Source organism: Heptranchias perlo, chromosome 1 (assembly GCF_035084215.1).
Source record: "Heptranchias perlo isolate sHepPer1 chromosome 1, sHepPer1.hap1, whole genome shotgun sequence".
Lineage (NCBI taxonomy): Eukaryota > Metazoa > Chordata > Chondrichthyes > Hexanchiformes > Hexanchidae > Heptranchias > Heptranchias perlo.
This window is the reverse complement of record NC_090325.1, coordinates 23,390,244-23,411,439: the sequence shown is the minus strand read 5'-3', so window position 1 is coordinate 23,411,439 and position 21,196 is coordinate 23,390,244. Positions and strand designations below refer to the sequence as shown.

The 21,196-nt window shown below is 45.8% G+C and overlaps 1 protein-coding gene and 1 long non-coding RNA gene across 2 annotated transcripts in view; one reads left to right on the top strand and one right to left on the bottom strand.

Annotated features, from left to right (window-relative positions):
• Window positions 1-21,196, bottom strand: part of polr1a (RNA polymerase I subunit A) — a 132,660-nt gene that overhangs the window by 46,309 nt on the left and 65,155 nt on the right. The window contains exons 23-27 of the mRNA XM_067982355.1: window positions 20,006-20,227; window positions 18,567-18,781; window positions 14,230-14,397; window positions 8,852-8,987; window positions 999-1,156 (exon numbers count right to left, since the gene is read on the bottom strand). Coding sequence (XP_067838456.1) covers window positions 999-1,156; window positions 8,852-8,987; window positions 14,230-14,397; window positions 18,567-18,781; window positions 20,006-20,227 — 899 coding nt within the window. The remainder of the gene's footprint in view (window positions 1-998; window positions 1,157-8,851; window positions 8,988-14,229; window positions 14,398-18,566; window positions 18,782-20,005; window positions 20,228-21,196) is intronic.
• The window catches only part of LOC137320685 (uncharacterized), a 36,625-nt gene that overhangs the window by 10,027 nt on the left and 5,402 nt on the right, over window positions 1-21,196 (top strand). Inside the window, exon 2 of the long non-coding RNA XR_010962613.1 lies at window positions 9,160-9,249. This is a non-coding gene — a long non-coding RNA (uncharacterized lncRNA). The remainder of the gene's footprint in view (window positions 1-9,159; window positions 9,250-21,196) is intronic.

Sequence of the window (21,196 nt, the reverse complement as noted above, 5' to 3'; positions counted from 1 at the left end):
GTAAAGAAATGCAAAGTTGATTTACAAATCCATGGGAGAAGTGAAAGGATCACTCTCCCCATGACCAATCAGACTGCAGCATTTGTGACAAGCTGCGAACAGTTTCTGCAAGCTGGAAGATAAAATCCAGGAAGTGAAAGGTACAACACTAAAATATTTGTGAAAAGTTACAGACAGTGAAAAAAAGGGAGTAAGAAATAATCGAATTAAATAAAAGAAACAGAAGGGAAAAGTAAAAAAAAATTTTTTTTAAATTGAATAAAAATTAATGATCCGAAACTATTAAAGTAAGGAGTAACGAGACTCCACATTTTTAAAAGTTAATTTTTTTAGTTGTTTGGCAGTAATTAAGACTTGCCCTATAATTAAAACTTAGTTTAGACTTGGTATTTTTAAGTGTACCTGTTTTGTGGCTATATTAGTTACTTTCTAGCTGGGCAGATGAGCAAGTTGGTGCTAGTCCTTTGTTTCCACTGATTGAATTAAAGGGATATCGCTGGCTGCAAAGTTGTCATATCACCAGCGAACCAGGAGGACCACGTTCCGAATTTCCGGATTTCACTGCGCATGTGCAAACACCAGAACATGCTCCTGGATTTCACCACCAACAACAGTGAGCGCTGTTGCACTCACCGTTCTTTTCTAAGCAATTTCTGGGCCAATATATATTACATCTTTACAGGGAAATGAGATTAGTGTAGATAGCTCTGCTGCAGAGCCAGCATCAGAACAGAGGGTAGTGGAAATCTGGAACTCTTTCCCCCAAAAGGCTGTGGATGCTGGTTCATCACAGAGATGGATAGATTTTTGTTAGGTGAGGGTATCAAGGGATATGGACCAAAGGCGGGTAAAATAGATTTGAGGTACAGATCAGCCATGATCTGATTGAATGGCGGAACAGGTTCGAGGGGCTGAATGGCCTACACCTCTTCCTACGGTACAGCATGAATAATGGCCGCCTCCTGTGCTGACAATTTTATGATTATATAAACTGTTACCTTGTTTCCATATAGTGCAATAAATCATCTGGTATCAAACATTTCTCTTGTCGATACAGTTTGTGATCCAGAAAATAAAACTTTATTTGGTAAATTCTGAACTTCTCCATCTTGCTTTGAACCTGGAAAGAATCCTTCACCTCGATTTTGCGTAAAACCTGAAATTTATTTTTTAAAAAGAAACATTCAATTCCACATTAAAAAGAAATAACTAGCAAGATGTAAAGTGACAAATTCGAATTTCTGCAATACACAGCTTCAAAATTCTATTGCAGGCACTAAAATAGTATGATTTGTCCTTGAATGTAGCAAGCTCAGCACCGCAGGGAATGGCTATGGTTAAGCAGAGAGTGAGAGAGAGAGCGAGAGAAAAAAAAAAAATCGGATAAAGGACAGGCCATAATTTCCCAGACAGTCACTGACCTCATCTCCTCTGGAGATCATCCCACCACGGCCTCCAATCTCATAGTCCCCCAACCCCGCACAGCCCGCATTTACCTCCTTCCCAAGATCTACAAACAGGACTGCCCTGGGAGACCCATCGTTTCAGCCTGTTCTTGCCCCACGGAACTTATTGCCTCCTATCTTGACTCTTTTTTTCTCCCCTTGTCCAGTCTCTTCCGACCTACATCCGTGACTCTTCTGACACCCTCCGCCAATTTTAACAGTTTCCAGTTCCCCGGCCCTAACCGACTCCTCTTCACCATGGACATCCAGTCCCTTTACACCTCCATCGCCCTCCAGGACAACCTGCGGGCCCTCCGCTTCTTCCTTGAACGGAGCCCAACCAGTCCCCATCCACCTCCACCCTCCTCTGCCTGGCTGGTCATGTTGCATTTCTCATCGAAACATATAAAATTCTAACAAGACTAGACAGACTAGATGCAGGGAAGACATTCCCGACGGATGGGGAATCCATAACCAGGGGTCACAGTCTCAGGATACGGGGTATGCCATTTACAACCGAGATGAGGAGAAATTTCTTCACTCAGAGGGTGATGAACCTGTGGAATTCTCTACCACAGAAGGCAGTGGAGGCCAAGTCATTAAATATATTCAAGAAGGAGATAGATATATTTCTTAATGCTAAAGGGATCAAGGGATATGGGGAAAAAGCGGGAACAGGGCACTGAGTTAGACGATCAGCCATGACCAAATGGCCTACTCTTGCTCCTATTTTCTATGATTCTTTGATTCTATAACAACTTCTCCTTTGACTTCACTCACTTCCTCCAAATAAAAGGTGTCACTATGGGAACCCGTATGGGTCCCAGCTATGCCTGCCTTTTTGTGGGATACTTGGAACATTCCTTGTTCCAGTCCTACTCAGGTCCCCTCCCTCAGCTCTTTTTCATAGAATCATAGAATCATAGAAGTTACAACATGGAAACAGGCCCTTCGGCCCAACATGTCCATGTCGCCCAGTTTATACCACTAAGCTAGTCCCAATTGCCTGCACTTGGCCCATATCCCTCGATACCCATCTTCCCCATGTAACTGTCCAAATGCTTTTTAAAAGACAAAATTGTACCCGCCTCTACTACTGCCTCTGGCAGCTCGTTCCAGACACTCACCACCCTTTGAGTGAAAAAATTGCCCCTCTGGATCCTTTTGTATCTCTCCCCTCTCACCTTAAATCTGTGCCCCCTCGTTATAGACTCCCCTACCTTTGGGAAAAGATTTTGACTATCGACCTTATCTATGCCCCTCATTATTTTATAGACTTCTATAAGATCACCCCTTAACCTCCTACTCTCCAGGGAATAAAGTCCCAGTCTGTCTAACCTCTCCCTGTAAGTCAAACCATCAAGTCCCGGTAGCATCCTAGTAAATCTTTTCTGCACTCTTTCTAGTTTAATAATATCCTTTCTATAATAGGGTGACCAGAACTGTACACAGTACTCCAAGTGTGGCCTCACCAATGCCCTGTACAACTTCAACAAGACATCCCAACTCCTGCATTCAATGTTCTGACCAATGAAACCAAGCATGCTGAATGCCTTCTTCACCACCCTATCCACCTGTGACTCCACTTTCAAGGAGCTATGAATCTGTACTCCTAGATCTCTTTGTTCTATAACTCTCCCCAACGCCCTACCATTAACGGAGTAGGTCCTGGCCCGATTCGATCTACCAAAATGCATCACCTCACATTTATCTAAATTAAACTCCATCTGCCATTCATCGGCCCACTGGCCCAATTTATCAAGATCCCGTTGCAATCCTAGATAACCTTCTTCACTGTCCACAATGCCACCAATCTTGGTGTCATCTGCAAACTTACTAACCATGCCTCCTAAATTCTCATCCAAATCATTAATATAAATAACAAATAACAGCGGACCCAGCACCGATCCCTGAGGCACACCGCTGGACACAGGCATCCAGTTTGAAAAACAACCCTCGACAACCACCCTCTGTCTTCTGTCGTCAAGCCAATTTTGTCCGGTACATTGATGACTGTATCGGTGCCGTTTCCTTCTCTCGCCCTGAACTGGAAAATTTCATCAACTTTGCTTCCAATCTCCACCCTTCTTTCGCCTTCACATGTTCCATCTCTGACTCTTCCCTTCCTCGACTTCTCTATCTCCATTTCTGGGGATAGGCTGTCAACCAATATCTATTGTAAGCCCACTGACTCCCACAGCTACCTTGATTACACTTCCTCCCACCCCGCTTCCTTCAAGGACTCTATTCCCTTCTCCCAGTTTCTCTGTCTCTGTTGCATCTGTTTTGACGATACCACCTTCCACACCAGTGCTTCCGATATGTCTTCCTTTTTCCTCAATCAAAGATTCCCCTCCACTGTAGTTGACAGGGCCCTCGACCGTGTCCGTCCTATTTCGCGCACTTCTGCCCTCGCCCCTTCCCTCCCAGAACCATGATGGGGTCCCCCTTGTCCTCACCTTCCACCCCACCAGCCTCCACATTCAATGTATCATCCTCCGCCATTTCCGCCACCTCCAGCGCAATCCCACCACCAAACACATCATCCACTCCCCTTTCAGCATTCCGAAGGGACCGCTTCCTCCGCGACACCCTAGTCCACTATCCATCACCCGCTCTCCTTCCCATGCGACTGCAGGAGATGCAACACCTGCCCCTTCACCTCCTCCCTTCCCACCGTCCAGGGCTCCAAACACTCCTTCCAAGTGAGACAGCAGTTTACTTGTACTTCTTTCAATTCAGTATACTGTGTCCGCTGCACACAATGCGGTCTCCTGTACATTGGGGAGACCAAACGCAAACTAGGTGATCGCTTTGCTGAACACCTCCGCTCTGTCCGCAAGCGTGACCTTGACCTGCCGTTTTAATTCCCCTTCCCACTCCCACTCTGACCTCTCTGTCCTCGGCCTCTTACACTGTTCCAATGAAGCTCAACGTAAGCTTGAGGAACAGCACCTCATCTTACGTTTCGGTACTTTACAACCTTCCAGACTCAACATTGATTTCAATAACTTCAGATCATAATCACTGCCCCCATTTTTTCGGACTGCAAGTGCTGGTAATGGTTCTGCTGTTGCCATTTACTCCTGACCAACCTTTTGTTTCTTAACCTGTCCCATTACCACCTTCCTTGCCTTGCACCATCATCCCTTTTGTCATTTAATCACTCTTGCCCTCCACCCTATCACAGACCTTCCCTTTTGTTCTTTCCTCCTCTCCCCAGGCTCTGTACTTGCTTAAAAACTTTAACTCTTTTAACATCGTTCAGTTCTGACAAAACGTCTTCTACCTGAAACGTTAACTCGGTTTCTTTCTCCACAGATGCTACCTGACATGCTGAGCTTTTCCAGCATTTCTATTTTTATTTTAGATTTCCAGTATCTTGCTTTAGATAAAGGACAGAGCTTGGTAAAGAGATCACAGCCTGCGATGGGTGTAAATTGAGCAGTACAGAAAAGATCTGTATTTCTCATGAACTCCACAATGCAATAGAAGCATAATTAGTGGTTTAAGAGTTTGTGAGAACATACAATTGCTAGGTAATAACAGATGCATTATTCTGGAATTTAGGGCTTCATAACTTAGAGGGACATGGAAGGGTTCCACCCAAACATAAAAACAAATAACTCCCATTGCTCTGTTACATTTTAGTGATTTAATTAAGACAAAATGTTACATTTGTGTTTTTACTTTGGGGAGAAGAAGCTTTCTCTTTTAATTTTGTTGCGTACGTTTCACATAGGCTTTTTAGGAAGCCATTGTACATTTTGGCCCCGTGGTGTTTGCTTAAGCAGCAAGTTAAAGGTCTCTTGGCACCTTTATCCTGGGAGAAACGTTGAAGGGTTGAAGTAATTTTTCTGCTCTTTGCCTGAGGTATAGTTGGGTCAGTGATGCACTCTGCCAAAACCACAAAACCTTAATGACCTAAGATGCACACCATCTGACGAGATTAGACAGAGCAATATTACGGAATAGTGTACGGTAACAGAAACACCTTCTATTTTGAAAGCCCATTATTTAAAAAAAAAAGCACGCAAAATTAGTCAGCAAAGCTAAAAGAAATCCGCCCCTTCCCTCCCCCACCTCACCGCCTTCCTTATGAGCAAAGGTTGACTATAGTAAAACATTAAACAGTGTCTTTCTTTGTCTGCTCCCTCGATGCTGACCTCATATAGTAACGGCAATCATTTGACTACAATGAAACCTGTAAATTACAAACACCTAAAGGGACTGGCATCAGCTGTCCTTATTTTTTTTTGCAGATGTCCCCTGGGGATCGGCATGGACCGTGGCTGCTGGGGGGAATTCAAATCCCAGTGGACTTGCTTAAAAACTTTAACTCTTTTAGCATCGTTCAGTTCTGACGAAAGGTCTTCGACCTGAAACGTTAACTCTGTTTCTTTCTCCACAGATGCTACCTGACATGCTGAGCTTCTCCAGCATTTCTATTTTTATTTTAGATTTCCAGTATCTTGCTTTAGATAAAGGACAGAGCTTGGTAAAGAGATCACAGCCTGCGATGGGTGTAAATTGAGCAGTACAGAAAAGATCTGTATTTCTCATGAACTCAACAATGCAATAGAAGCATAATTAGTGGGTTTTATATCTTTTTAAAATTGCAATGACTTAAATGTTGAGAGTTTTAAGAACTGTCTAGAGTAAAAACAACTTTACAACTTTGACTATAAGGCCTCACTGCCGGTCCCCGGTTAGAATTCCCCTGATAAACCGTTCCAACTGCAGCACTCTCTGAGAATGGCTCCATTGTACACAGTTCTCCCCGGCCTCACCTGATGGGCACTATCCCCCCCCCTCAAACCCCATCTCACCTGACGGGCAGTAGCCCCTCTCATCTCAGCCTCACCTAACGGGCAGTACCGCCCCTCTCCCCAGCCTCACCTGACGGGGCAGTAACCCCCCTCTCCCCAGCCTCACCTGACGGTGCAGTAACCCCTCTCTCCCCAGCCTCACCTGACGGGGCAGTAACCCCCCTCTCCCCAGCTTCACCTGACGGTGCAGTAACCCCCCTCTCCCCAGCCTCACCTGACGGTGCAGTAACCCCTCTTTCCCCAGCCTCACCTGACGGTGCAGTAACCCCTCTCTCCCCAGCCTCACCTGACGGGTAGTACCGCCCCTCTCCCCAGCCTCACCTGACGGTGCAGTAACCCCTCTATCCCCAGCCTCACCTGACGGGTAGTACCCCCCTCCTCTCCCCAGCCTCACCAAGCGGATAATACTACAGCAGGAACCGTTTGAGTCTCGTCTTTCTGCAAGTACATCCTTCTCCTGTTGCCAAGCAACCAAACTGCAACTGCGCAAAGGAGATGCTGACTGGGAGCTGAAGTGCCTGCGCACATTCCAGCAGCAGCTCAGCGGCGGCCACCTGACTCAGATAGAGGTACGGTACTTTCAACATTTTAAATTTGTGACGTCAGGTGTAAAATACACCAAGTAAATAGGGCTTGGGACATTGAAGACAGTCTGTAGTTTGTAATTTGCAAGTTTTAGGGTGCCTCATTAATGGCATTCTCTTTCAAAAGTGCAACTTCCAAACAGGTTAAGTTGGCCTTCAATGCAGCACCTGTTTTAAATGGGTGCTCAATGACTGATGCAGTCCTGATGTTGAACAAGGGAAATGGCGGTAACAGGTAACTAATATAATTTCTGAGGCCTTATTGAAGGAATCACACAAAAAGTGCAATTGCACTTGGCTCTTGAAGCATAGCTTTGCTACAGAATGACGAGAAACTGGCTTAATGGCTACTCATCCGATTATACAGTAAAGAAAGGGTTAATCAGACAGTCTTGAAGTCTGTTAATGTTCTAATCATAAGACAGGCTTGCTTTATTTTATTTTTTATAGATCTATCTATCTATATATCTACATAATCAGGCATTGACCATCTCCAACAAGTGAGAGTCTAACCACCTCCCCTTGACATTCAATGGCATTACCATCGCCGAATCCCCCACCATCAACATCTTGAGGGTCACCATTGACCAGAAACTTAACTGGACCAGCCATATAAATACTGTGGCTACAAGAGCAGGTCAGAGGCTGGGTATTCTGCAGTGAGTGACTCTCCTCCTGACTCCCCAAAGCCTTTCCACCATCTACAAGGCACAAGTCAGGAGTGTGATGGAATACTCTCCACTTGCCTGGATGAGTGCAGCCCCAACAACACTCAAGAAGCTCGACACCATCCAGGACAAAGCAGCCCGCTTGATTGGCACCCCATTCACTACCCTAAACATTCACTCCCTTCACCACCGGCACACCGTGGCTCCAGTGTGTACCTTCCACTGCAGCAACTCGCGACCTCTACCACCTAGAAGGACAAGTGCAGTAGGCACATGGGAACACCACCACCTGCACGTTCCCCTCCAAGTCACACACCATCCCGACTTGGAAATATATCGCCGTTCCTTCATCATCGCTGGGTCAAAATCCTGGAACTCCCTTCCTAACAGCACTGTGGGAGAACCTTCACCACACGGACTGCAGCGGTTCAAGAAGGCAGCTCATCACCACCTTCTCAAGGGCAATTAGGGATAGGCAATAAATGCCGGCCTTGCTAGTGATGCCCAAATCGCATGAACAAATAAAAAAAAAATCTATATAATGTATGAGTGAATTTAAATACATTGGTTACTGGACTACTGAATTAGGACTGACCTTAGAGCAATGGTCAGTATAGACAATTAACCAAATTAAAAGACATTCCAGGGCATACTGCAGGGAACTGTAATCAGTTGATAAAAAGTTCAGCATGAAAGGACCATATTATCCTTTTCAGAAGCAGGAGATTGGAGCACAGAGCAGGCAGACAAGGCTCCTTTGTTAGGAAGGCCTTGATACCTTGCTTGAAGTTTAGGACCTCTCTGAGAAAGGTTGGGAGTGTAACCAAGTAAGGGAGCCTATGGAAGAAGAACGCATTAAAACTGAAGCTATTGATAAGGGACGAGGGAAGCAGCGAATTGCATTAGGCAATGCAAAAACATCTGGTTTGTCACACTGAAAGGTTGGGGTAAAAAAAAAAGGTATAAAATAGAGTGTTGGAACAGATACTTTGGAATTCAATTAAGGTCTGAACAACCTGAAAAACCTGAGCTGGGAACCGTAACGTGCTTTGGATTCCCCAGCTAAAGCTCACAAGGTTTTTGTTGTAAGTGCTGCTGTCAAGTGTAGCGTACGTGTAAACTATAACCACGAACACCCACCCTGTTAACAATACGTGCCCCCCGCCCCAATTCAGCCCCTCGGCACACACCCAGCCACATGATCAGCCCCAGTATTTAATATTAAATATTTAATACATCACCTAAGACATGAGAAATACATCAGTCTATAAAATAAATCTCAAAGTGGTATCTTTTCCACCACTTACATGAAGAAACATGCCTACCTCTGCCAAACACACCCTCGTGAGCTGCTTTTTTAGTTTTTTGACCTTCTTCAGTGCTTTCTTTGTGCTTAATACAGGAATGCTCATCATTGGAGTTTTAATGTTAGCACTTGCCACCATTAGAATTTCTCGCAACCTTTTTGAAAAGAAAAACTATACAGATTACATCGCACTGTGTCACGCATAACAGTGTTGTTACTTGGTTTATCTTGACAGGAGAGAAAAACAAACACACGCTAAGGTCGAAACACTGTAATCTTTTTATAATACTCTTCATTCATCATCGCACATTAATTCTGTTCCTATAGGAGAAACAGATGTTAAATAATACGAGGGATGATTCCACGATCCAGTGCGTCCAGTGGAGCTCGCAGGATTTACAACTTGGGAAATCACAGGTACGCTTATATAATGATCTGTTTCTTGGATGGGCAGCACGGTGCAATTTCAAGGAAGACTGGAGGCCGACCTGCTCCCGTCCTGTCACTTTCCCGCCGGGCAGGTTAGGTTAAAATTAACCCTCGACAGGTCACTGCTCTTCAAAGTAATTTATTGTATGCAAAACACTTTTGAGATGTTTCTGAGAGCTGACATGACCAAAAAAATGGGTAGGGGTAGTTTACTGGTTGTGGTACTGGATTAGCATCCCAATCTCACTCCCATGTTAAGTGGGACTAAGGACAGTTCAAGCAGCCCATAACCGGGTGTCCATCGGAGTGCCTGAGGTAAGGTGAGCGGACCTGGTCGGAGCTTGGAGCAGAGCTCGGATCGCCGGAGCGGAAAAAGAGCGAGGCCCTGGGAGTAGGCATCAATCGGAGCGCCTGAGGTAAGGTGAGCGGATCTGGTTGGAGTTCGGGGCGGAGCCTCAGATCAGATAAAGAGTGAGGGGCTTCAGGGAGAGAGGTAAGAAAATCAAAAGTGCCGTCAGCAGAAGAGGAGCTAATTGGCTGGTAGCCGGTGAGTGTTTCTTTTTCTGGTGAGTGTCTTTTTTTTTTAAGTCTTGAGTTTATTTCCAGTTAAGTTCAGTTAATCTAATAAATCGAGGCATAGTAAGGCAGCTCAGACCCATCGAATGCACATCTTGTGCCATGTGGGAACTCCAGGATGCTTCCCGTGTCCTGGACAACCACAGGTGCAGTAAGTGTCATCAGCTGGAGGAGCTCGAGCTCAGGATTTTGGAGCTTGAGCAACAGCTGGCGTCACTGCAGTGCATCCGTGACACTGAGAGTTTCGTGGATAGCATGTTTCAGGAGGTGGACACTCTGCAGCTTAAAAGAATGCAGGCAGAGAGGGAGTGGGTGACCGCCAGACAGATAAGGAGGACCAGGCAGGTAGTGCAGGACTCCCCCGAGAGCATCTCACTCTCTAATCAGACTGGTGAGGGAGAGGATTCCTCTGCAGAGTGTTGCCAGAGCCAAGACCATAGCACCATGGGTGGCTCAGCTGCACAGAGAGAAAGAGAAAGGTCAGGAGAGCAATAGTGATAGAGGGTTCTATAGTTATGGGAGCAGACAGGCGTTTCTGCGGCCATAGACGTGATTCCAGAAATGGTATGTTGCCTCCCTGGTGCCAGGGTCAAAGGTCACTGAGCGGCTGCAGACCATTCTGGGAGGGGGAGGGTGAACAGCAAGACGTCGTGGTCCATATCGGGAGAAACGACATAGGTAGAAAGAGGGATGAGGTCCTGCAGGCAGATTTTAAGGAGTTAGGAAAGAGATTAACAAGCAGGACCTCAAAGGTCATCGTCTCCGGATTACTCCCAGTGCCACACACTAGTGATTATAGAAATAGGAGGATAGAGCAGATGCATGCATGGCTGGAGAGATGGTTCAGGAGGGAGGGCTTTAGATTCCTGGGGTATTGGGACCGGTTCTGGGGGACATGGGACCTGTACAAGCCTGACGGGTTGCACCTCGACAGGGCCGGGACCAATATCCTTGTGGGGAGGTTCGCTACTGCTGTTAGGGAGGGTTTAAACTAGCTCGGCAGGTGGATGGGAACCTGAGTGTAGATCCAGATGGGACAGAATCACAACTGGAGATGGAAGGCAGAAAATTAGTAAGTGAGTTTGGAAGGCAGAGGAAACAAAGGTTAGAAAATAAACAACAAAGGAGTTTGGCAGTGCTTAATGGCATATACCTCAATGCAAGGAGTATAGTGAATGAGGCAGATGAGCTGGGGGCACAGACAGACACGTGGCAGTACGATATCTTAGCTATTACAGAAACATGGCTTAAACAGGGGCAGGAATGGCAGCTCAACGTTCCTGGTAACAGGGTTTTCAGACGAGATAGTGAGGGGGATAAAAAAGGAGGGGGGGTGGCAATTTTGGTTAAAAAAACAATTACGGCTGTGAGGAGGGATGATACATTAGAAGGATCATCAAATAAGGCCATATGGGTTGAGCTAAGGAACAAAAATGGGGCAGTCACATTACTGGGAGTGTACCATAGACCCCCCCAAAACAGTCAGAGGGAGATAGAAGAGCAAATATGTAGGCAAATTTCTGAGAAGTGCAAAAACAATAGGGCAGTAAGAGTAGGGGGATTTCAACTACCCTAATATTAACTGGGATACCAACAGTGTGAAGGGCATAGAGGGTACAAAATTCTTAAATTGCATTCAGGAGAACTTTTTTTAGCCAGTACATAGCAAGCCCAACAAGATAGGGGGCAGCTCTGGATTTAGTTTTAGTAAATGAAGCTGGGCAGGTGGAAGGAGTATCAGTGAGAGAGCATTTTGGTGGTAGTGATCATAATTCAGTTAGTTTTAGCATAGTTATGGAAAAGGACAAAGATACAACAGGAGTTAAAGTTCTAAATTGGGCAAAGGCCAATTTTACTAAGCTGAGAAGTAATTTAGCAAAAGTGGACTGGAAACAGCTACTTGAAGGTAAATCAGTAACAGAGCAGTGGGAGGCATTCAAGAGGGAGATTCAAGAGGTTCAGAGTAAACATGTTCCCACAAAGAAAATGGGTGGGACTGCCAAATCTAGAGCTCCCTGGATGACAAGGAGCATACAGGGTAAAATAAGGCAGAAAAGGAAAGCTTATGTCAGACACCAAGGACTCAATACTGCAGAAAGCCTAACCGAGTATAGAAAGTGCAGGGGTGAAATTAAAAAGGAAAATAGGAAAGCAAAGAGAGGGCATGATAAAATATCGACAAGTAAAATCAAGGAAAACCCAAAGATGTTTTATAAATACATTAAGAGCAAGAGGATAACTAAGGAAAGAGTAGGGCCTATTAGAGACCAAAAAGGTAACCCATGTGCGGAGGCAGAAGATGTGGGTATGGTTCTTAATGAATACTTTGCGTCTGTCTTCACAAAAGAGAGGGGCGATGCAGACATTGCAGTTAAGGAGGAGGAGCATGAAATATTGGATGGGATAAATGTAGTGAGAGAGGAAGTATTAAGGGGATCAGCATCTTTGAAAGTAGATAAGTCACCAGGGCCAGATGAAACTTATCCCAGGCTGTTACAAGAAGCAAGGGAGGAAATAGCGGAGGCTCTGACCATCATTTTCCAATCCTCACTGGATACAGGCCTGGTGCCGGAAGATTGGAGGACTGCTAACATTGTATCATTGTTTAATTACAGGCCGGTCAGTCTGGAACTCACTGCCTGAAAGGGTGGTGGAGGCAGAAACCCTCAACTAATTTAAAAAGTACCTGGATGTGCACCTGAAGTGCTGTAACCTACAGGGCTACGGACCAAGTGCTGGAAAGTGGGATTAGGCTGGGTGGCTCATTTTCGGCCGGTGTGTAGATGATGGGCTGAATGGTCTCCTTCTGTGCCATAAATTTTCTATGATTCTATGAGGCATTGTCAGCCACCATCAGCAGCAGAATTGTGTACCATAATCTGTAACCTCGTGGCCCGACACATCCCTCACTCCTCCATTACAATCAAGTCAGGGGACCAACCCTGGTTCTATGTGGAGTGCAGAAGGCATACCAGGAGCAGCAGCAAGCGTAGCTTAGAATGAAGCACCAATTTAGTTAGAAGCTACAACGCACGGCTACCCACATCTTCAAATATGAGATGTATAGAGTACAAAATAAATATATTCCTACAAGGTGAAAGGGGATCCTTCAAAGTATAAAATTTTGCAGATAAAGAGAGGGGGGTTAAATCTAAACTGAAACATAAAAGGATATAGTTAGGGCTAATTGAAATATAGAAAATGAAAATTAGAAGGGCTGAAAGGGAATATGAAAAAGTTAGCATAACTCAGGGTGCATCTTAGGCTATCAAAAGGAGTCAGATAGGAGATAGCAGAGATTCCGGCCAGAATTTTACCATCCTCCTTAAAGATGTAAATTGTGCCGTGGGACTGGACAATAGCCGAAGTAATACCCCTGTATTACAGTCCCCACCGCTTATAGTGGGCACGATCGTGCGAACGCGATTTGCCCGCTATACACAATGGCCGGTATAACATGGTAGTGCTATTACAGTACTGTACTATATAATAAAAATGTTGTAGATCAAGACTGCATGCAATGCAACTAGTTTTATTTAAATTGCAGTCAGTGCCCAGTACAAACTGTAACCCCACACCACTTAGAGGGGATTAGATGGGCTTAAGTACACAAAAGGTAACTGAACATCAACAAGCTGTTATTTACTTGTAGAAAAGCAAACTACCCACCGATGCTGGAAATAAAAACAGAAAATGCTGGAAATACTCAACAGGTCAGGCATATGCTGTGGAGTGAGAAACATAGTTAACGTTACAGGTCGATGACCACTCATCAGACTGCAAGAAGTTAGAGATTTAACAGTTTATAAGCAAGCACAGAGCAAGGGAAAAAGAAGAGGGGAGGAAAGAACAAAGGGGAAGGTCTGTGATATAGTGGATTAAATGACAAAAGGGAAGATGCAGCAAGGCAAACGGGGCTGATAATGGGAGAAGTATGGGAGTGGTAATGGGTGGTATCTCCCATTACCACCCCCTTTTGCCTTGCACCATTTGGGAGGTCATTTGTCATTTGGGCGGTGCCGTCTTTCAGGTGACACTTTAAACTGAGGCCCCGTCTGCCCCCTCAGGTGGACGTAAAAGAACCCACGGCACTATTTCAAAGAAGAACAGGGGGGCTCCCCCGGTGTCCTGGCCAATATTTATCCCTCAACTAACATGAGAAAAAAAACAGATGATCTGGTCATGATTACATTGCTGTTTGTGGGATCTTGCTGTGCACATATTGGCTGCAGTGTTTTCTACATTACAACAGTGACTAAGCCTAAGCGCTTTGGACTGTCCTGAGGTTGTGAAAGGAGATGTATAAAGGCAAGTTCTTTCTTTCTTTCACCTTGATGGACACAAAATTCACAACAAAAAAGGTGAGGAGTGGGGTGGGGGCAATTCTCTTACCTAGGGATTCCCAGGGTGACGTTCATGTCTCCTCTGCCAGCAAAATGGAACGTGTTCAGTGTCATCTGTGTTGATGGCTCTCCAATACTTTGCGCTGCAAGGAGCCCGACGGCCTCTCCTGGTTCACACAGAGATCGCTGCCACTTTAGACTCAGCAGCTCCTTTAAACTAAGGAAAGGGAGAGGAAGGTCCAGTCAAGTTTTCAACTCACTATAATCAGAGTGGATTTTCCTCATCCTACACTTGGGGCTATTGGGATTAGCAGGAAGGAGCAAGTACCAGAAAATCGAGCAGGATGAGCACAGTCCCAATGGACCCCGTATTCGCTGTGCCCCGGGTAATGCAATAGGCCCAAGCATAGGAACAGGAAAATCCAGCCCTATTAAGATTTTTTTTTTATCTGTGCAACGTGATTTAAGTGTCATATGGGCAGGCCAAAATAACATTCTTTCCAACGTATTAAATAGGACTTAAGGAGGGCAAACTCGTAACTTTTTAAAAGATTCTCCGAGGCACCAATTGTTCTGTTGCTGAGGATAGCGGGCAGTGCGGAGTTGGGGGACTATGAGGTTGGAGGCCGTGGAGGGAAGATCTCCAGAGGACATTTTCACAGCAGAAGACAATTTCAGAATGTTCTGATCTCTGCGCTTCACAACTGTGCTAACAGATTACACTTGCAGTGGCTGTGGACTCCACTACAGGTGAAACCAGACTGTACTAGCAGTGAATGCAAACTGCGCTACAGGTGAAACCGGACTGTACTAGCAGTGAATGCGCACTGCGCAACAGGTGAAACCAGACTGTACTAGCAGTGAATGCGCACTGCGCAACAGGTGAAACCAGACTGTACTAGCAGTGAATGCGCACTGCGCAACAGGTGAAACCAGACTGTACTAGCAGTGAATGTGCACTGCGCAACAGGTGAAACCAGACTGTACTAGCAGTGAATGCGCACTGCGCAACAGGTGAAACCAGACTGTACTAGCAGTGAATGCAAACTGCGCAACAGGTGAAACCAGACTGTACTAGCAGTGAATGCAAACTGCGCTACAGGTGAAACCGGACTGTACTAGCAGTGAATGCGCACTGCGCTACAGGTGAAACCAGACTGTACTAGCGGTGACTGCGCACTGCGCAACAAGTGAAACCAGACTGTACTAGCAGTGAATGCAAACTGCGCTACAGGTGAAACCCAGAATGTACTAGCAGTGAATGCACACTGCGCAACAGGTGAAACCAGACTGTACTAGCAGTGAATGCGCAGTGCGCAACAGGTGAAACCAGACTGTACTAGCGGTGAATGCGCACTGCGCAACAGGTGAAACCAGACTGTACTAGCAGTGAATGCGCACTGCGCAACAGGTGAAACCAGACTGTACTAGCAGTGAATGCGCACTGCGCAACAGGTGAAACCAGACTGTACTAGCAGTGAATGCAAACTGTGCAACAGGTGAAACCAGACTGTACTAGCAGTGAATGCAAACTGCGCTACAGGTGAAACCCAGACTGTACTAGCAGTGAATGCACACTGCGTAACAGGTGAAACCAGACTGTACTAGCAGTGAATGCGCAACAGGTGAAACCAGACTGTACTAGCGGTGAATGCGCACTGCGCAACAGGTGAAACCAGACTGTACTTGCAGTGAATGCGCACTGCGCAACAGGTGAAACCAGACTGTACTAGCAGTGAATGCGCACTGCGCAACAGGTGAAACCAGACTGTACTAGCAGTGAATGCGCACTGCGCAACAGGTGAAATCCAGACTGTACTAGCAGTGAATGCGCACTGCGCAACAGGTGAAACCAGACTGTACTAGCAGTGAATGCGCACTGCGCAACAGGTGAAACCAGACTGTACTAGCAGTGAATGCGCACTGCGCAACAGGTGAAACCAGACTGTACTAGCAGTGAATGCGCACTGCGCAACAGGTGAAACCAGACTGTACTAGCAGTGAATGCGCACTGCGCAACAGGTGAAACCAGACTGTACTAGCAGTGAATGCAAACTGCGCAACAGGTGAAACCAGACTGTACTAGCAGTGAATGCAAACTGCGCTACAGGTGAAACCGGACTGTACTAGCAGTGAATGCGCACTGCGCTACAGGTGAAACCAGACTGTACTAGCAGTGAATGCAAACTGCGCAACAGGTGAAACCCAGACTGTACTAGCAGTGAATGCACACTGCGCAACAGGTGAAACCAGACTGTACTAGCAGTGAATGCGCACTGCGCTACAGGTGAAACAGGACTGTACTAGCAGTGAATGCGCACTGCGCAACAGGTGAAACCGGACTGTACTAGCAGTGAATGTGCACTGCGCAACAGGTGAAACCGGACTGTACTAGCAGTGAATGCGCACTGCGCTACAGGTAAAACCGGACTGTACTAGCAGTGAATGCGCACTGCGCTACAGGTAAAACCCAGACTGTACTAGCAGTGAATGCGCACTGCGCTACAGGTAAAACCCAGACTGTACTAGCAGTGAATGTGCACTGCGCAACAGGTGAAACCCAGACTGTACTAGCAGTGAATGCGCACTGCGCTACAGGTGAAACCAGACTGTACTAGCAGTGAATGCGCACTGCGCTACAGGTGAAACCAGACTGTACTAGCAGTGAATGCGCACTGCGCTACAGGTGAAACCAGACTGTACTAGCGGTGAATGCGCACTGCGCAACAGGTGAAACCAGACTGTACTAGCAGTGAATGCGCACTGCGCAACAGGTGAAACCGGACTGTACTAGCAGTGAATGCGCACTGCGCTACAGGTGAAACTAGACGGCACTAGCAGTGAATGCGCACTGCGCTACAGGTGAAACCAGACGGCACTAGCAGTGAATGTGCACTGCGCAACAGGTGAAACCAGACTGTACTAGCAGTGAATGCAGATTCTACTTCCGGTGAAAGTGCCCTCTGCTAGAGGCGACCGCAGTCTGTGTTACCGATGAAACTGGACTGTGCTAACAGTGACTGTGGACCTGTGCTACCGGTGAAACTGGACTCCACTACTGGTAACACCGTTCTGTGCTGGCAGTGACCACAAACTCCACTACAGGTGAAATCAGACTGTTCTAGCAGTGACCATGGACTCCATTACCGGTGAAACTGGATTTGCTAGCAACGACCATCAACTTTGCGACCAGTGAAACCAGACTGGACTAGCACCAAGTAAAGATGGCACTACCCGGTGAAACCAGACTGGACTAGCACCAAGTAAAGATGGCACTACCCGGTGAAACCAGACTGGACTAGCAGTGGCCGCAGACTGCTCTCCGGTGAAACCGAACTGGACTAGTGCCAAGCACAGACGGTGCTACCGGTGAAACCGGGTTGTGCTAGCAACAACTATGGACTCCACTAGCAACTAAACCAAAATGCATTAGCAATAAAATTGGAATATATTAGCAGTCTCTGAAATGACTGCAGATTGTGCAAAAGCAACTGAGTACTGTGCTAGCAATGATAGGAAGCGACTACAGATATGATATCAACAATTGCACTACCAGCAACCGTAAAGGACTGCAGACTGTGCCAACAGTGACCTCAAGTGACTGCAGACTGCACAAATAGTGAGTGCAAATGACTGCGGTCGTTGCCAACAGTAACAAACGGACCACAAGCAGCGAATCATCTGACTTCACAGCAACCGCCAGCACCTCTGAATCGGCAGGCATGGAGAGCTAAACCACTGTTGCGTGTAGGCACAGATTAAAGTTTTGGTTTACCACAATGCATAGAAGATAAATGATAATGACCCACAGAATGATATAAAAAGCCACAGAATTCCAATTGTCTGCATCTAACTTCCGACGGCACAAAGGCATTTTACAATAATTAATTTTTTTAAGAAAACCATTACTTTTTAAATCTTCCAACAGCAAAACGAAGAGTAAAGAGTCTCTGCTTCTTCACCAACTATATAATTTTTGCAACCAAACCTACGCAGAGATGACATAACCCCGGATTTCTTACCAAATCTTCTCTGTGCGCCCTCCTACCCCAATACCCCATTCCTGATAGTATACGAGTGGGCTCAGCATGTGCTGCTGTGCTTGACCCAAGGTAACGTGAATGTTGAGGGCCTACCCAACATGAAGATGCACTACTATAAAACCACTCATTAACCAAATTAATTATAACTATTCTAATTAGTTATCAATTTTTCAAAAAAAATTATTCCCTTCGGATTGACAACTAACTCTTGCCCATTGCGGAATTTATTTCTAAATGCCATCCCCTCCCCTCCCCAGGTTCCAACGTAACGTTTTGCCTTTTTTTTGTATTTTTGTGAGACAAGCTAAATAAAGAAACATCAGATAAGGTACTTGATAAATACCAATCCAGTGATAGCTCCGACTTGCTGTAGCTGTTGGTTCCTTTGCCCTCCTGGTCAATGAAGTATTTATCCACAATATCGCTAAAGTTTTCCGAAACTGAGCCAAAATAAATATCCGGACGAAAAACTGAAAAGCAAGGGTCGGGACAGTGAGCGGCCTTCTTCAAATATTTATATTTGCTCTTTTCGTCCAGCGAGTACCAAATCTCCAGTAACTGAGGACAACAAAAAAAAAAGCCATTTTAGTGTTCCCCTGGTTGGTGCAGCAGGTTTAAACATTCCTGTACTCAGTGCAGCAGTTACTGTGACCACAATCCCCATCTCTGTAACCTCCTCCAGCCCTACGATCCTCCAAGAACTCTGCATTCCTCCAACTCTTTGTGCCTCCCCCATTTCCTTCGCCCCACCGTTGACATCAAGGCCTTCAGCTGCCTCGGCCCTAAACTCTGAAATTCCCTCCCTAAGCCCCTCCCACCTCTCTCTTCCTTTAAAACCCTCCTTAAAACCTCTCTCTTTGACCAAGCTCTTGGTCACCTGTCCTAATATCTCCTTTGGCTTGGTGTCAATTTTTGTCTGATTATGCTCCTATGAAGCGCCTTGGGATGTTTTCCTACATTAAAAGGTGCAAGTTGTTGTTGTGTTCACAATTTTAAAAAGACTTGAGCAGGTAAAGAGTGAAAAATTATTTCTACTGGTTAACAAAATGGGCCACAAATTTAGAATTTGTACCGGAGGTATAAGGGGAGATTATAAGGGATTCTTTCACACAAGGGTTATTAGGATATACGATGCATTACCACAAGTGGCAACCGAAGCTGCATCAACCATGACTTTAAGATAGAAAAAGAAAAATATTGAAGAGTAGGTATGGGGAAAGTGCAGGAAAATTAGATTAGTGTGGGTAGCTCCAATGTGAAGCTAGCGCAAACAGGGCAGCTCAATGGGCTCCTTCTGTGCTGAAATTTCTCTGATTCTTTGAACGCTGCCCTTTCATCTTTGGGTCGATTCAAATCCAACCCAAAAAGTGATAAGTTGAGAACGCTGCCAGGGTCCTGCATGGAATGAGTTCGACAAGTGTCAACCAAGCTCCAGATCAAAGTTTATAGCACAAAGCTGCCTGTAAACTGATGAGCTCATTCAAACGGACCACAAATCAGTCTCCGCGCCCAAATTCCCTCACGTGAACCTCTGCGCTAAGAGTGCTAAATCGTAAAATTTACCTAAAAGGTGGGGGAAGAAGCTCATGATGGAATAATCGTACACGGACTCTGGTAAGAGAAGCTTGACAACAACTTGCATTTATGTAGCGCCTTTACGGTAGTTAAAACGTCCCTAGGCGCTTCGCAGGAGCAATTATCAAACAAAATTTGACAGGATAAAAAGCCTCTTCGTGCTCTTTCTGTAGAAGAGTGGACTCCTTATTCATATCGCGCACTCACTTGCTGGGTTGCAGGGTCCCTGGTGTTTATCATCTCTCCCTCTGGGTTCATCGCCTTGATCTTACCGAACTTCTTCTGTGAATACAGCAGGAATGCGCCAAGACGAGGGAAGGGAGCTGGGTGCTTTGCCTTCCATTTCTTTATTGCTTTATGGCACTTGTTTGCAGCCTCTGAATCCATTTTACTCAACACCTCCTCCAAGTGCTTCGACTTTCTGATGACCTAACAAGTGCAACAGATACAGTTGCATCAAATTTGCTTAAGAATTTGATTATGATCAATTTTTTTTTTGCTGTTTAATTTACAATCCTGTTTCTTCCTCCCCCAACCCAATTTTCTCCCTTCATCTCTTGAAGGTGCAACTCAGAACCTGCAGGACGGCTCCACCGATAACCAACGGACTCCAGTACCTTTCCCTGGGTAGCCATTCCTTATATGGGAGTCTAGACTGTCAGCGTTAGAAAGGCTATTTTATCATGAGGGATATCACAGCTGAGCATAAGCCTGTCCCCCCTCAAAAAGCTATTGAGACTTGGGGTCAATTGAAAATTTCAAAACTGAGATTGATTTTTGTTAGGCAAGGGTACTAGGGGTTACGAAACCAAGGCAGGTACATGGAGTTAAGATACAGGTCAGAAGTGATCCAGATCAGCCATGATCTCAGTGAACGGCAGAGCAGGATTGAGGGGCTGAATGGCCTACCCTTGTTCCTATGTCCTCATCCAATGTCTACAAACAGTCACTCTCCAGCAGGGCTCACAGATGTCAGGATCTTTCCATTTTCTTTTTGTCTCTTCCCTAACCCAGGTATACAATGATCACTGCAGTAGCCCCTCTACTTGACATCAGCGTACTCCACACAGGCCAACACTCAAACCCGGGAGCTCCCTGGGCTGTACGGGACAGGCTGGATCGACCTGAGGGTCTTTTCCGGTCCGCCGTGACTCAGTACCGCGCTGGGCAATGTCTTTATCCATTGCAGCCCAGGGGAAGAGTTCTCCTTTGACTTCTACTTAGCCTATGTATGGGATCATGATGAATTAATGCTACCATATGAACGCTTGCACTGAATTCCTCTCTCTACTAAACCATTTAAAATAAACACCATTAAAATAAGAGAAGAGTATCTGGAACAAGCACATTAAGGGTTCGCCAAACAGTCATTTTCACCCTTTTGTCTGGCAGCCTTTT